Genomic DNA, 15,398 nt, shown 5'->3' with positions numbered 1-15,398 from the left:
TTTGCAGTGGGGAGAAGGTGTTTTCGCAGTGCAAACTCCAACACACGACGGATGACAGTGGCTGCAGAAAGTGCGATGGTTGTATTGGCACCAACGTCATCATCAAATGACCACAAGACACATCGGTGAATACTGCCATCAGGGAACTGTCGCGTTGACGTGATGTCTTTTCCCCAGAAAGCATTGAAATGCTCAACAGCCTCTGTGTCTTCCACGGGAGGACCACGCGTGAGACGGTTTCGTCCCTCCACTTCGGTTGTCAGCTGCACCGCAACGTGCACGGAGTCTTCGCCTCGGCGCCAAACAGTTGCATAACTTGAACGTGAGCCGAGTGCTTCCTGGACAAGGCCTTGTATCGCCTGCACCCGCTGCACTGAAGGAGACCACGCGGCACCAGTTTTCTTGACAACCGGCGTACTGTCCGTCTCCGCAAAGTACGCTAGGAGACCCTCTACAACGAAACAGGTATCCATCACAAGCTGCAGCGGTTGAAAGGGAAATTTCACAAAAACCTCGGAAAAGTGCGGTAGTTGAAGTGCTTCATCGGCGGCTCTTTTAACAATCTTCTGGAAAAATGCCGCAGACGAGCGAAAAAACAAATTCATGGTTTCCCCTGCCAATCGCAGCACTGCCACCTCACCACGCTCCTCTGCCGCTGGAACAGGTGTCTCTTTCCAGCTACCATTAATTTTGTTGTGTGTAGGCCCACGGGAAAGATACACCCACACCGCTCGTATGACATTCTCTTCCGACATGCTGGGTAGTATGACGCCCTCCTCAACGAGACGCAGAAGCAGCGCAGAAATATGAAAACCACTTAGACCTTCTGGGTGGCCGGAGGTGCGTGCCATGAGTCCGACGTGGTACGCCCAACACTTTAGGAAAACTGTGGCACGTGAGAGTAAGTGATTTTTCAAGTAGAGCTCGTGGAGCTTGCGGAGATGCACCGTCATGAGAGCGTCTTCCTGCACGAGATAGCTGTAGAAAGGGTGCTTGCGAACAGCCGCTACACTCGCGATACGGCCTGTGAGGGCAATGGGCTGAAAGTGGACATCGACGTGGAATACCTCTCGCCGGGTCTTGTCACACCTGGACTTCAAAAAGCATATTCGCAGAATATCCTTCTCTGTCTTCACCGATCCACCACCAAAAGGAACACGTCGAACCTCCCATGGAACAATTGACCGTCTTTCGTGTTCATCTGTCATTTCTCGTTCTTCTGTTTCCGCTGTTGCAGATGACTTTGATGCCTTCTTCTTCATCATCTTCTCGTTGTACTTCTTCAGAAACTTTTCCACCTTCAACAGAAATACGTGCCGTCGCTCCAAGTAGTGGCCATCATGAATCTCTTTCAGTGAACACACTTCCTCCGGTATCTTGATGGCAATATCCGCCCCCACGCCGTGCTCCAATTGAGTTTCATATAAAGGCGTGGAGTGCACGCAAGTACGCAAAAGAAAACTTCCAACCGAACTGATGGGGCCTTCTTCCTGTTGGCGCTGTTCCTCGTCCTCCTCAACAGTTGCGGTTGTATGCGTGACAGCAGAATAGTTCTGCTTCCGGTAGAACTCTTCCAAAGAGGCATGTACCTGCTGCAGCCGCAGCTCCACGCGTCTGATGAGCGCGTCCGACCAGTGCAGTTGATACGGTGTAAGTGACATGATGGCGTCCTTAAATGCACTGAACAAAGAAAAAAATATCAAAATAAACAAATAAACAGGCATAACAATTGCAAAATACTCCACTAGTGATGGGCTACGCGGAGAAGGAGAAACACAGTGGTCACCCCCTTTCACAATAGACAAACAAACAAAAAAAAACGTAAAAGCCACAGTACAAGAGAAAATTTGATGTGTCCTCTTCTCCCATTAGAGTAATAGCGGGGGTAGGGGCTTTACAAGACCCGCCAGGGAACGGCAGCAGGTACGACACCCCGGCTCTTTTTTCAGTTGCAAAAAGAAAGCCACAGGAGATTCTTACTCGCGCCTATGGATGCGATGGCGCAGCTTTTCTCGCAAGCGTAGACGCGCCCGTTCCTCCTCCAATAACGCTAGGCGTATCTCCAATTGTGGCATTGTGACGGCATGAGATATGGGCCACCGCGAGGGTTGCGGCAATTCACGCTCGTGGTGCGATGAGGATGCCGTGAGGTTTCCATTCAAACCATTAGCCCATTCGACGACTGTGGCTCTTTTAGCCTCCTCCTTTGCTCCATACGACGCAGCAGCAGCAGTAGGGTCAGCAGAAGAAGCAACGACGCCGGACGGGGCGGGTTGTCGCGAGGCCAAAGCACCCTTCAGTTCCGCAATTTCATTTCGTTGACTTTCAATTTGTTTCTGGAGTCGTCGTTCCTGCTCCTCCCCCTTGCGTGCCTCGTGATCCCTCTCCTTCAACAGACCCGAAACGTATTCCGTCATCTCAACATCGTACTGCGCAAAGGCCCCTCGCAACTCTTCCACTTCTTTGGTATGCGCCTCATGAAGTTCCGCAAGTTTTGTTGCCAGAACCTTTCTATGATCGGATTCCTTCTGCCTATTGAGATTCTCCAGGCGCTTCACCTCCGTCTGCAGCACATCCACCTGTTCCTCCAGCTGGCTCTTGGTCTTTTCCATCGAACGTAGTTGTTCTGTCGAAACAAGCATCTCTTGAAAGAAACCTTCCTGTGAGCTCAGTGCCGTCTTCAGATCATCAATGAACGCATTCTTTTCTTGGAGCTCGCCAGTGAGACGACTCACAGCCTCCTTTTGGAGTTCCAACTCCATGGAAAAACGCTGCTGCATATTTGCAACTGAGTCCCGTTCAGCGCAAAGATCAACAAGTGTCTCACCGTACCGCTCCTGCAACTGAAAGGGTTGTCCAGATTTTGGGCTGACAAGAGTCGTCACTGGTCGCGTTATATCGCTGGTATACAGAGATCCTGTTGTCTGGTGCCCGAGGTCGTACACGCCGGCCGAAGTGCTGGCCCTCCCATCTGCGCTACCCATCGCGTGGGGATAATGGAATGCCTCACGACGAAAGGGAGAAACGTGGTTTTCAAGGGGAATCACGGAGTCTCTAATGCTATCACGCTCTCCATTCGCCTTTAGACCCACCGCTGACGTTGGCCCAGTAAACTCCAGTGCTTCAATGGGTTTTGCGACGGTCTGGGCACCGGAACGACTCGGCGGCCCAACGGAAAACGATGGCGACGACAACCGACGCCACTTGTCGTTCCCAGCAGCCAACGATGAAGGTGATGACTCTGGTGGGTCTTGTGGAGCTGAAAAGTGCACTCCTTTCGGAGCGGTTTGCGACAAGTCTAATCGAATTTTTTTCTCCGGTACCGACGCCACAGCGACGTTTACCACCCGCACGTTAATTGCAGCTTTAGAGACGGCATCTGAAAAGTCATCAGCATCGCTTTGATCTGCAAAACTGAGATTAATTGGTACCTCGCCACGCACATGTATCTTACAGCAAGGCTTGCCAACTAATTCCTGCTTCGAAAGCTCAATTTCCGTAATATTGGCAAGGGAAACGGTCCGAGTAATTCCACCCGCAGGAAGGCAGACAAGCAGCGCTGATGGGGTGACAAAAACGTTACGGGAGAGGATGGTGTCATCCGTTCCAATCTTCTCCACTTTAGCGTAAAACAAAACAGAATCCCTCACTGTTGCCATCGATACATACCGCGCAGCTCCTCCTCCCTTTTTTTCCCCTTTTCTTTTGCCTCTGTGCGTGGTCTTGCCCCTCTTGAAAAAAAAAAAAAAAAAAGAAAAAAAAAAGTCATCCCCCAGTGCAATTTTTAAAACTCTTTTTCTGCTCTTAGCAGTCGTATTAACTACATCTCTCCAATGTGCAGCTCTGGTAAGCGTACGTTGAAATTCAGCAGCAGGGAATGACCTTACCCAGCGGGCAGCCATTAAAAATGGCTCCATCTGGTGCTCCTCCGTCCCGTAAAACTAAGGCAACAAGTACGCATCGGGTTTGAAGCATGAACAGCAGGCACTTGGCTTCCTCCCTAGCAAGAGAGTACTAAGCTCTGACACCACGTTGAAGTGGCCGGCTGAGCCAGGCGCCAAGGCAATTCATAAAAAAACATCACACTCATGACCACACGCACAAAAATAATATATACACATGTGTATATAATAACGCATAAATGTGTTTGTGTGCAACTGTGAATACACGAGTGGGTGTAAAAAAAAAAAAAAAAACAGTACAGCACGGGTAGGTGTCTCTGGTTTCAAATAAAAAAAAAAAAAAAACCATCAAAAAGAGCAACGTTCAGTGCATTCCATGGTGTTTTTTTTTTTTGTTTTCGTTTTCCCTTTTACCTTTGTATGGATTCATTCTGCTAAATGATAGGAATCATGTCGCGTATCGTCCAAACCTCAACACGCCCATCAAGACTCGCCGTGGCAAAAACGGGGCCTTCCATCGCTGATTTAAAGGCTGCCCCATCGTCAATTAGCGTCAAGACACCATTGATGGTGTTCTTGTGGCGTGTCTGCTCTTCTTCAAGGAGTTCCGCCTGACCAATGCGTGCCTCGTTCTGAAACTTCTCACGGGCAATCTGTTGCGCCGTTTTTGCCCCCTTTACCCGAGTCATGGTCCACTTGCCTGACATTGCCCACCCGGTCCCTTTTTTAGACGGTTGAAAAAGCGCCGGAAAATAGTCAAAACCGCCCCCAACAAGGTGATCCTCAAGCACGAATGCAAGCGACTTGAGAGGAAGTATCGCCAAGCTAACGCTATAAATAGCTAAGCCCTCGTCGATACTCTCGGAAATATTGTCAACGGGGGGTATATCAAAGATATGTACACGACTATCATGGGTTGCAACTGCAAAACGTTGACCCGATGGCGCCCATGCGATGGCATGTACCCATGCCCCAAAGCACTTCTCTAAATAGACGTGGCCAAAGGAGGAAGACTTCTTGCCATCCAACTTCTTCATGAAGGTGGAGATAAGCATCAGCCTCCCGTCAGTGCCTCCAGAAAGTAAAAGTGTGTCATCAGATGGATGCGGTGCTAGCGCTGTCACTGTACTCGTGTGTCCTTCAAGCAAACGGCATATCCACCATTCATTTTCCGCGTCAAAGCGTCCAACAGCGATATTTGAGGCGGCAGAGCCCACATAAATCTTTGAACCAGAATGATTCCATGCGCAACTCGTTAGACCCCGTTTTACGCCTGCATCCAGCATAACCATTTGCGGCTTCCACTTCCCTTTGACATTGCGCTGCCACACAAAGGCTGTACGGTCCTGTGAACATGAAAGAATACGATTCGTGGAGCCATGCCAAGCAGTGGCGGAAACGGATTGATCGTGATGCTCCAAGGTGGCATAAATTTCCCATGTACTACAATCCTTTATGTCTTTGCAAGAAACAATATACAGTAGGTGGTTGTTCGGCGAAAAAACTGCCTCCGTGCGGTCCTTATTGAAGGAAAAACCAACAATGGCTGCCTCGCAAATGGTTTCTTTCCGCTTTGGAGTCGCCATTCTAATGATAATATCAACCGTCTTCTATTCGATATCGTTTGCTTCTCGTTCTTCTATTTTTTACTGGGTTCCTGTCTTCTCTTCTCGCCCCTGCCTTTGCGTGAAACTCTGCATCAGGCGGCCCGTCCAAACAAAGCAAAGCAGCAACGCCGGCAGTACCCAACAAAAGACGCATGCCAAAAGAAAAAAAGAAACTAAATAAACAAACAAATACATGTATGAGTGCCGCAAGGCCAACCACCATAAAAAAAAAAAAAAAAAAAAAAAGAAAGAAAGAAAGAAAGAGAAAATCAACTCTCAATTATTTTTTATTCTCTTTTTTTCTTTTCTGGAGTCCGAGTGCAACTCAGGGATTTTGTTCGTATGACTGTTGATTCACGGCGGGGTGGATGAGAGATGCGACAGAGACCTGAGGCGGCCGCCACTGCGGGCTTGTGCGAGGATTATGATAACAAAGCCGTTGCAGCCCCTGTGCCAAACCTTGGAGTCCGTCACTGTCTTTTTTCCCGCGTAGAACCTCTCGCTTTAGGTCGACCAAATACCTCCCACACTCATCAAAGCTTGAGGAGACCAGAACAATGTTGCACGTCTGCTCCGCGTATACCTTCGTTCCATTGGCTACGTCCAAACGTGCCAGGTTCAGCGCAAAGGCGGCACAACGGGCAAATGTTTTTCGCGCCGCGATGCCATAACGATCGCAGTCACGGCTCAGCGCCAACTCCTCCTCCAGTGACACCAAATGAATGACGTCACGGTATGTCTCAAGAAATTTCACCAACACGCGCCGCCGACTCTCCAACATGTGTTGCTGCTCCGAGCCAATTTCTCGCCAAAGTGGATCGTTTAACAACTGCTGTGTGCCTTTTTCAAAGGTCCCATCCACCCGCCGTCCACCGCCGTTCCGCAACGCCACAAGAGAAGAATACGGAATCACTACCGCGGAGTAGTATGAGGCAAATGGCATAAACCATTCCTCCAGGTTTGCAAGCACGTCCGCTGCTAGCACAGCAATCGCCGCCCCTTTTGGAACTCGTGTAGGCACCTGTGGAGCCATCCCAGTAAAGCTATTCATACGAAGCTGAGCCACACGAAGTAGTGGACGCAAATACGACTTAAGACGTGAATCGATCGTGGGGTCAACGCGCAGCCGTACCAGAACCCCCTCGACAGCCTCTGCATATGTTGGGTATCGTGCTAAAAGATCCTTTTCTAATGGCGTGACAATTGAACTCGTGCTTATTGCCGCTTGTCCTGAGTGTCCATCAACTAATATGTTTGGCATCTGATGATTAACGGTGTCGTTGACTTTCAAGAGAGACTTCAAGGCCAACTCATGCCAGTCAAACATTTGGAGAACAGTGGAAGAGCCATTAGGTCGTTTAATTACAGCCTTATGAAGATAGGCGTATGTCTGCGGCGTTGCTGAGATATTGTATTTCGTCTGCATTAGCAGAATTACTTCTTCTGCCTCCCGTACTGTCAAGTCACCAGATAAAACGGCGTGAAACGCACCTCTAGAAAGGGGAGCACCAGCCTCAACAAGCACTTCCAGAGTTGCCCGCGCGTCCGCACCATAGCCAGCTTGGGCGTAGGCCAACAATAAATTGGTATACACCATCGGTGAGAGGCAGTTGACACCACACTGGTGTCTTGCCTCGTGATAGAAGGCAAATGCCTGCTTCGGGTCTTTTTTGGCGGCGCAGCAAGCCATTAAACCGGCGTACGTATCGGCTGTTGGCGCAAGACCCCCATCCCGCAAACGACGATAAAGCGCAAGGGCTATTGCCATGCATTGTGGATTTTCATTCGCCCGGCTCACAGCATCAATGAGGGCCGTGTACAACTCCACCGAAACACCAACCACCTGATTGGCCTCACTCTCCAAAAAGAGTTCCTGCAACATCGCAAAATGGGCTGTATTATTGCAGCACCGTGCGAGGGCAATCAGAGCAGCTTCAATGTCTTTGGATGTAAGAGGAAAGACACCGCTCCTGGCGTGCTGTATGTATCGTGAAAATAAAGTGTGAGCGACATCAAAATTGCGGGCAAGCTCGCAGCTTCTCATGGCTCGGATATGATCAATGGCCAGCACTGGTGGAAAAATTTTTCGTACTTCGTCCTCTACTACCTCCACCACATTATCTAGCGTAAAAGCGGATTGCTGGTGTTCTTCCTCTGCTTCCTCGTGTTCATCCTTGTCCTTATCATTCCTTCCATGCCACAACGCCTTGTCACCTTTCTTTTTTGCATCAATACACTCCACCCGTTCGCTCAATTCAATGAGATGGTTGAGGGACTCCACAGCAACATAAAAAGCCCCCGTCAAACTGCATAGCTCAAGCAGGCCATGCCAAATCTCTGCCATGACAACATTTGACAGATCCCAATCCAACAAATGAGAATACCTGGCATCGTCAGCAGTCTGAGCAATAAATGTAAGATTTTTTTTCATTTCAGCATTCCACTGCCGCAATTGAGAACAAAAGGATTCTATGTCGCCTAATTCTCTTTGAAGTTCACGCTCGCTAATCCGATCTCCCACTTCAGATGCCGCCTCCGTCGCCTCCTTTACCGCATGAATCGCTCCTGAAAGCACACTTCGAACAGCAAGTGGGTCCGAAAGAGCATTCGCCATACGCTGGAGGGATTCCCATGCATCAACCCGATCCGCGGAATCTTCAATTCCCCCACACACTCCCAAAGTTAAACGTAGCCTCAGCTGCAGCACCTCCCGAAGTACATCCGTCAAAATTCGTAAAGGTGATACCGCGTACGGCGCAGATAAAAGAACTATAAGATCGTCAAATCGACCATGCCGCAAGCGGTACAAATACGCCTGTGGTGAAGATGGCCCCGCCACAGAGTAACCTCCCTCGTGACCGTCTCTCGTACTGGTACCACGAGCAAATGAATTGTTGTCATCGGATCCCCTGCCCGCTGAGCTGCTGCTTTTCAATGGCACACGTGCCGTTTCTGCCACCAACCTTCCCGCCACACGCGACTGTCTGTGATCACCCGGCCGCTGAGAAGGACGGTACCGATAGCCAATGGTCTTGTGATACGAGCGGTGACTCTGAAAAAATTTCAAGACAATGAGGCCACTCCTGCCAAGATGAACAAAGGACATCAGCCCTGTTACACTCTCGGTCACTAATTTGAAGTTTGAACGTTTTTTGTTTTTTTAATAACTATTATCTTTATTGTTCCAAAAGACATATATGCGTGCGTGGGCGAAGATCGACACAAAAAAAAAAAAAAAAAAAAAAAACAAATAACCGCAACACGGCAAGATCAACAGCACAAATCTCTTGTCTAGGAGAATATTTTGTATGGCTCTTGCCGTCATTGCTTCTCTTCAAGCTCTTTGACGACACTTCTTCCTTTCAGTATCTTTCCCGTCCACTTCCTCTTTACACATACAGAGAAACATATTTACTCGCTCATTGGTCCATTCCCATTAAAGCAGATCTCGCAGTAACGGCAACACTACGGCACGCCAACGTTCATCCCACGTATTGCATCGGCTTTCAATTACACAAAGACGCTTTTGCTCCAAGGAACCTGCGGCATTGCCGGAATGCCTGCAAGCAAGACGCCACAAGATTGCTTCCAGTTCCTCGGCATTGCTAAACATCCAGCCGCGTTTCTCGTCCAGTAGTTCGGGAAGCGCCTCATACTGCAGAGCCACAACAGGCAGTCCAGAGCCCAACATATCCACCGCCTTCATAGGCAAGTCCAAACCACTGGAAGAGTGATGGATGCAGAGACCTACATCAGCCGCACCAAGCGCCATTGCATAGTCCACATACGACTGAAAATATATGGTTGTCACAGTCACAAGTGGAGAGAGATGGGCTGCAACGACCGCACGCTCAAAACGTTCCCGCGACACCCCCTTCCCTGTCATGAGCAACCAGATGGGCCTCACAGCAGGTGCTTGCATACTATTCTGATCTTGCCTTTGTTCTTTTAGTCGTCTATCAATACGCACAAGTGCCTCCACCAGCATACTATAATCATCGTCTAATGTCCAACTAGTGGCACCTATTACAAACATTCCAGAGGAGCTGGTGTTTTTGGTACTATCATGTGTCTCCGTTTCCATCACCCACGCCGGCGGAGGCGACAGTCCCATGACCTCCTTAGCGTCCTGGCCACCCGACTGCAACACGGGACGCAGTACTTTTTGCACAAAGCGAGCCCGTGACACCGGGCCAAAAAAAGAGGGAGCTGTGTCATACAACACCGCCACATCGTCAGCTATCGATAAGCGTGATTTATGCCCCCTCACCATTATTTTTTCTTGGAGTTCGAGAAGAGCCTTCCGCATTGCCCTGCTAACAGTCAAGTTACGATTGCCAAAACACAAATTACACTCAAACTTCCGGTAAACCCAAACAGCCAGAGAGGGCCGTCCGTCGCCTTGCAGAATACTATAGCCAAAGTTATGCCAATCCACAATAATAGCGGGACAGATCACAAACCGTGATGGGGATATAATTTTATTCTCATTTACATTCAGCTGTCGTTGTAGTTTCAGGTCTCCGCAAATTTCGCAAAGTGCATCCCACATCATCCATGAAACAGGAACTATGAAACAGTAGTAAGATATCGCATTAAGAAATAATACACATGGACGGACAATGTACTTTATAACGGGCACAAAGGGTATCGCAGGAGGCGACTGAACAAGAATAAGATCTACAAGCAGCAGTTGCCCCTTGCCGCTCACCACCATTAATGATGCAGCTATAACTGCCCAGGCAAAGACTAAAGCACAGGCGCATGCGCGATAGATGGTGGAAACTATCCAGTAGAAACGAGGATGTGGGAACAAAAAACGGAACCACGAAGGCGGGGTAACAGGTGGAATCAAATATGTGGTGTCCACAATAAATTCACCCTCTTCGTTGGCGCCAACACTGTTGTTTTGTTGTAAATCATCTATCAGTGCATTGCCCATGTCAAATCCCACCAAAACCACTCCATCAAAAAGACCACACTTGAGCAGGCTTGCCGCGTGGTACTGCATGCGAGGTGAGCGGGCAAAGTCTCCGCCCACCACCACAACCGCACGTCTGAGGATGGCTTTGCTACTGCGGCGAAGGGAGCCAGAAACAGTTTCGCCCCGCGACTCCATTCCCGCAATGGATTTTCGTATTGTTTCCCGTCTGTAGTAGCCTCGCCCCGACCGCACCAGCAGTGCAATGGCCATCGAAAACCACATGACAAGTGAGCAGAAGACGGGAAACGATATGGTCCATACCAACTCATCATACCTGAACATGTTTCCCCTCTTCAGAACCCTCTCTCTCTCTCTCTCTCTCTCTCTCTCTCTCTCTCTCTCTCTCTCTCCCGCCTACCCACTTTTTTTTCTATTGCTTCTCTTCTTATTAATGATTCCTGACGCCCCATTCCGCGTGGTTCGTTCAAGAAAGAAGAAAAAAAAAAAATATATATATACATACCACGGGCAAAAGTAGGCCCAAAGAGTGCCTCAGAAAAGCTGAAGATTTCAGACAAGAAAACAAACACGCACGCACACGGCAAAGTAAAAATAAACGAAATTTAGAGTAAACGACAACCAAGATGCAAACAACAACAAAACGGAGCCCCTTTGCAAGCTGCACAATAAAAGGAGAAGGAAGGCGCCTGCACGTACTACTTTTCCGTCGTTCTTTCTGTGGCAACCACACGTCGAATCACCACGGGGGCAATTGGCTTGTCATCATCGTCCCTCGCTGTCTGTACTATCGCACGTACCACAGGCTTTCCTGAGACGACAAATCCAAACACGGTGTGCTTGCCATTCAACCACGGCGCCACCTCGCCTACGGTGATGAAGAACTGCGACTCGTTCGTGTTGGGGCCGCAATTCGCCATGCACAGCCAGTACACACTTGGGTACGAAAAGAAATCCATGGCGTTCATCCCCTCGTCTTCAAATCTTTCGCCAAAAACACTCTTCCCCCCACTCCCGTCCCCAACTGGACACCCGCCTTGAATCATGAAACCCGGCACCACACGATGAAACGTCAATCCGTTGTAAAAGCCTTCTTGCGCCAAACCAACAAAATTTACCACAGCCTTCGGTGCAAAATGAGGCAAGAGACGGACAATAATCGTCCCAAAGACGTCCACAAACAAAGAAACATGAATAACAGAACTTTCCCATTCCATTGCCCGTCCTGTCGCTGCTGTGATTATATGCTGTACACGTTGCTCCTCCAAATCCCCGTCAATTTCATGTTCATCACGCTTTTCGTGAGCCACTGAATCATTCTCTTTTGTCTCCTCGTCGTCCGCCTTCACTGCCTCATGTGGCAGCACACCTCTTAGGGATGACTCCACAAGAAGAAGGTCTCCACAGTCAAAATCACGCCTTTGATGTAAATCGTATAACACCTTCTCTCGGTATGTCTGCTCCGTCCTTCCACCAACGGCATCAGTGGCATCGGTTGCACCGCCTTTCAGTGATTGGAATGCAGCACACTCTCCCAACTGTGTCTCATACTTTGTGTACAGTAACAGTGCCGTTCCCTCCAACGATGTCGTGCAAAAAGTGGGATCAGAGGCATTAAAAAGACGCTCATTGGCTGCGGTTTCCAAAGCTGTATTGCTTGGAACAAAAAAGAGCCGTTTTATATCCTCCTGCAAGAGGGTGGAACCAACACGGGACTGAGCCACAAGATTCTTGAGCGCTTGGCTAGGAGGAACAGTGATCCGTATCATTGCCAAGGGTGCAGCAAGATGTTGGTCAAGCCCCGCACCTGACGATAACAAAGATGAGGTCGGCAGTGCCATCTCACGAACAGTTTCTTCCAGGTCTCCAATGGGACGCCACATTTGCTCCATGTGGAACGGAGTCTCTGTGACACGATTGGAAGCCTCACCTCCGTCTGCCGTCATCATTCTTCTTGCGGGCGAAGGTGCGGCACGGAAGACAAAGATGCGTCGACCACACACGCGCCCTCTAAACAATTTCCCTCCCAAAAGGATTTCTGGGACAAACACCCAGACGCCCCCTGCCTCACCTCGTGGGGATTTGCGCACAGCGTCCTCCACGATGACGTCATACAAGGCCCCACGCATTAGTCGAATTGCCGCCTGCAGAGCCTTTTCCCCAACAAGAGCCGGTGCCACCTTTTCTTCTGTTTCACCGCGCGCAAGAAATTTACCGCTAGCAAATTCAAAGACATGAACAGAGACGCACACATGGCCCGCACGCAGGATGCCACTTGACACTACAAAATACTTTCCAGTTGCGCAAAACCCAACATGAAGCGGCGTCATTAACCTCCCCGTCTTGGAAATATTCATTGCTTCTCTCAACAACGTAAAAAAGCCAGTTTTCTGCCGACGCTCAAAGGTGATCCACTTCCGCAGCATCATGGGGTCAGCTGCGTTACGAGCTGGAACACCAGAGATAACCTGAAGAAAAGCAACAGTCTGACCGTCATCGCTAGGAGAAACCATAATGCGTGCGTAGTCAACGATGCCCTTCTCATCAACCAATACAACCAGGCCGCTTGATCGATGTTGCTGGCAGCAGACCACACGATTCGCTGTGCTTATTGGTGCAGAAGTCAATAAATTCGCCATTCCACCAGAAATTAGCGCCTTTCCCGTGACACAAGGCAAAAACACGGATTTGCTTGTACCATCCTTCTCCACGGTAAAAAAAACAATGAACGGTTGTTGGTCGTGGCGTAACAAAAAAGGTCGTGGAGTAACACTATCCTCCCAAGATGATGACTCTGCCGTTATGCTCAATGTAACGCTAAAAATAAAAGAGAGACGTGCTTCCACAGTCATTAGAGTGGAGTTCACCCGACGAACTTCAACAGAAACCGTCACGATACCAGCTTTCGTCTCCACACATGGCATGATGCGCACCACAAGAAGACTGGAAGTAAGTGAGTCGATTAGGATAAAGTGTCTCGCCATGTCATTGGCATCCCCCTCCGCCAAATTCCGTGAAAAAAGACCCTGGAAGTCCCCTAAAAAGAATACACCACGAGGAAGCTTTCGCCATGCACGCAGCGTCCCAGCCGCGTCTACAGTAGCAATGAGACAGCCAATGTCATCTTGTACAACACCAATGTCTTGCAGAAGTTGACCATGGCAGTAGCTTCGTTCGTATAGGGAAGTGCTTGGAAATCCCTCCAAATTCAGCAACTCCATAAAACCTTCTTCACTCTTCTCGTCACCACCGTTATCGGAGTAAACATCGTCTGACGCACCGTAACTTGCTCCACCGTCCCTGTGTTCTCTCGGGGAACGAGATCGCTTCTTCCTTTCCACTTCCAAACTCTCATCTGTTTTTGTCGGCGTTATGACGTCATTGTGCGGTGGGTGCAGCAACGCCTCAGGAATCGAAGGCAAAAAGTCCTCCTCCTCCTCCTCCTCTTCTAATTCCCTGTCAATCACCCTGCCGCTGTCGTCGTGGATATCTCGCTGTGACATTTTCTCCGTATATATATATGTTGATCTGTCTACAGTCTCGTTACCTTCTTTTCCCTTCCACAACTTGTCAAAACAGTACTTATTGACAAAAACAAACAAACAAACACACATATGAAGAAACAAACAAGCAAACAAAAAAGGGGAGAAGGAGGAGGAAAAGCGATCACTCGTCATCATCAACATCCTCACTACAAATTCCTGCCGTTACGTCGCAGTTCACTTATTCACGTTAGGGTGACACACAAAAAATGTGTAAAGACGTGTAGATGCGTAAGAAAATTTGCAATGGACACCACACCATGGAAGTGACAAAAAGAAAAAAAAAAAGGGGTGGGGGCAAGAAAAGAAAAAAAGATTATATAAACAATGAAAAAATAAACCCGAAAAAAGAAAACATAAAAAAAAAAAAAAACGGAAGCAGGAGCCATGTGCATGCCAAGGCTCACTCTCCAACAGACACACATAAACGCAACTACAAAGCCCTGATACCAATCTAAGCTTTAAACCCGACTGCGGACAAAGACGATCAAATTCCATACGTTCGCCTTCAATGGCGCTTTGCCCTCATCTCGTCCAATCCGTTTCTTCCCCCAAATTCTTCTCCATCCATTTGGTGATTTTTTTTTTGTTCTTTTCATTTTTTAAATCCCGTTTCTCCTTTTCCCTTCTTCCTCTATGTCCCGCGTTTGTTTCTCTGCAGCCCAGCGGCAAGGCAAAAAGGCGAGTTGTTTCTTATTTCCCTCCAAACCCCTTTTATTTCCTTAGTTACGTTGTTGCCGCTGTTGCTCTTGACACGTCTCAATAACTAATCACATAAAAGTGTTTGTCGCGTTGGAAAGATCAAAACAAGAGAGTGAAAAAAATCCTCATTATTTGAAATAGCGGGGTCCCGCGTATCGGCATGCGTGTATGTAGTGTGTGCCGTGAAATGCGTGTGAAAGAGTATTGGCGCTTGTATAACCACTACTCTTTTTCAATGATGACGGGCAAAGAGCACCAAGAAATGGGAATAACATCCACAAAACCAATAACAACAACAACAATGCGAGTCAAAAGATATAATTCCTCTGTTCCTTGTAAGTACCAATGGAACCCATATTCTGCTGGAGAGGCGCCTTCACAAAACCTCAAGCAATAACAACCACTTTACAGCCACATCAATGCCATAATCGCTTGTGTCGATCGATCCCTTTTTACTTTCCTCATATCTCTCAGTCACTCACTCTCCCTTTCTTGGTTTCTTTTTTTGGTTTGTGTGTGTGCGTGTGTGTTTGTTGCGGTAAAAGTTGAATTTCTCTTTTTATTTACCCTCTTTTTTTTTTTTTTTTTTTTTTTTCGTATTTCTCTCTTCGGTGCCTTTACTTTTTTTCTGCTTCGTCTCTTGTCCCCTTCAGAGTGACGCGACAGGAACGGGCTGGACAAACCACGAGGTGTAGTGGGCGTA

The 15,398-nt window shown here is 48.5% G+C and overlaps 6 protein-coding genes across 6 annotated transcripts, besides 15 other annotated features; all 6 read right to left on the bottom strand.

Annotated features, from left to right (window-relative positions):
• On the bottom strand, window positions 1-1,724 carry Tc00.1047053504215.59 (hypothetical protein, conserved; the record flags this gene model as incomplete). The annotated part of the gene is made up of 1 exon (XM_803185.1): window positions 1-1,724. A coding segment is annotated over one exon (1,724 nt), but the record flags the coding sequence as incomplete, so codon positions are not given.
• Window positions 1-10,103: a sequence feature (heterozygous, Esmeraldo-like haplotype).
• On the bottom strand, window positions 1,977-3,659 carry Tc00.1047053504215.50 (hypothetical protein, conserved; the record flags this gene model as incomplete). Its single annotated transcript, XM_803184.1, has 1 exon — window positions 1,977-3,659. The coding sequence occupies one exon, from the start codon at window positions 3,657-3,659 to the stop codon at window positions 1,977-1,979; it is 1,683 nt and encodes a 560-aa protein (XP_808277.1).
• Window positions 3,736-3,764: a microsatellite.
• Window positions 3,784-4,056: a mobile genetic element.
• Tc00.1047053504215.40 (ARP2/3 complex subunit, putative) lies at window positions 4,337-5,488 on the bottom strand (the record flags this gene model as incomplete). The annotated part of the gene is made up of 1 exon (XM_803183.1): window positions 4,337-5,488. One exon carries the CDS (start codon window positions 5,486-5,488, stop codon window positions 4,337-4,339), a length of 1,152 nt encoding a protein of 383 aa, XP_808276.1.
• Window positions 5,733-5,778: a microsatellite.
• Tc00.1047053504215.30 (hypothetical protein, conserved) lies at window positions 5,835-8,615 on the bottom strand (the record flags this gene model as incomplete). The annotated part of the gene is made up of 1 exon (XM_803182.1): window positions 5,835-8,615. The coding sequence occupies one exon, from the start codon at window positions 8,613-8,615 to the stop codon at window positions 5,835-5,837; it is 2,781 nt and encodes a 926-aa protein (XP_808275.1).
• Window positions 8,733-8,760: a microsatellite.
• Tc00.1047053504215.20 (glycosyltransferase, putative) lies at window positions 8,946-10,775 on the bottom strand (the record flags this gene model as incomplete). The annotated part of the gene is made up of 1 exon (XM_803181.1): window positions 8,946-10,775. The coding sequence occupies one exon, from the start codon at window positions 10,773-10,775 to the stop codon at window positions 8,946-8,948; it is 1,830 nt and encodes a 609-aa protein (XP_808274.1).
• Window positions 10,104-10,561: a sequence feature (areas merged during assembly that could not be assigned to a particular haplotype. This can correspond to areas where the two haplotypes were merged or to regions with more than two copies in the genome that were merged during assembly.).
• Window positions 10,562-11,034: a sequence feature (heterozygous, non-Esmeraldo-like haplotype).
• Window positions 10,795-10,843: a microsatellite.
• Window positions 10,930-10,951: a sequence feature (AT_rich).
• Window positions 11,035-11,424: a sequence feature (areas not merged during assembly with more than two copies in the genome that could not be assigned to a particular haplotype).
• On the bottom strand, window positions 11,150-13,954 carry Tc00.1047053504215.10 (hypothetical protein, conserved; the record flags this gene model as incomplete). The annotated part of the gene is made up of 1 exon (XM_803180.1): window positions 11,150-13,954. The coding sequence occupies one exon, from the start codon at window positions 13,952-13,954 to the stop codon at window positions 11,150-11,152; it is 2,805 nt and encodes a 934-aa protein (XP_808273.1).
• Window positions 11,425-15,398: a sequence feature (heterozygous, Esmeraldo-like haplotype).
• Window positions 13,878-13,900: a microsatellite.
• Window positions 14,044-14,090: a microsatellite.
• Window positions 14,265-14,366: a sequence feature (T-rich).
• Window positions 15,267-15,290: a microsatellite.

Source organism: Trypanosoma cruzi, genomic scaffold (genome assembly GCF_000209065.1).
Source record: "Trypanosoma cruzi strain CL Brener 1047053516469 genomic scaffold, whole genome shotgun sequence".
Lineage (NCBI taxonomy): Eukaryota > Euglenozoa > Kinetoplastea > Trypanosomatida > Trypanosomatidae > Trypanosoma > Trypanosoma cruzi.
The sequence above is the reverse complement of the archived record's forward strand: the minus strand, read 5'-3'. Positions and strand labels throughout refer to the sequence as shown.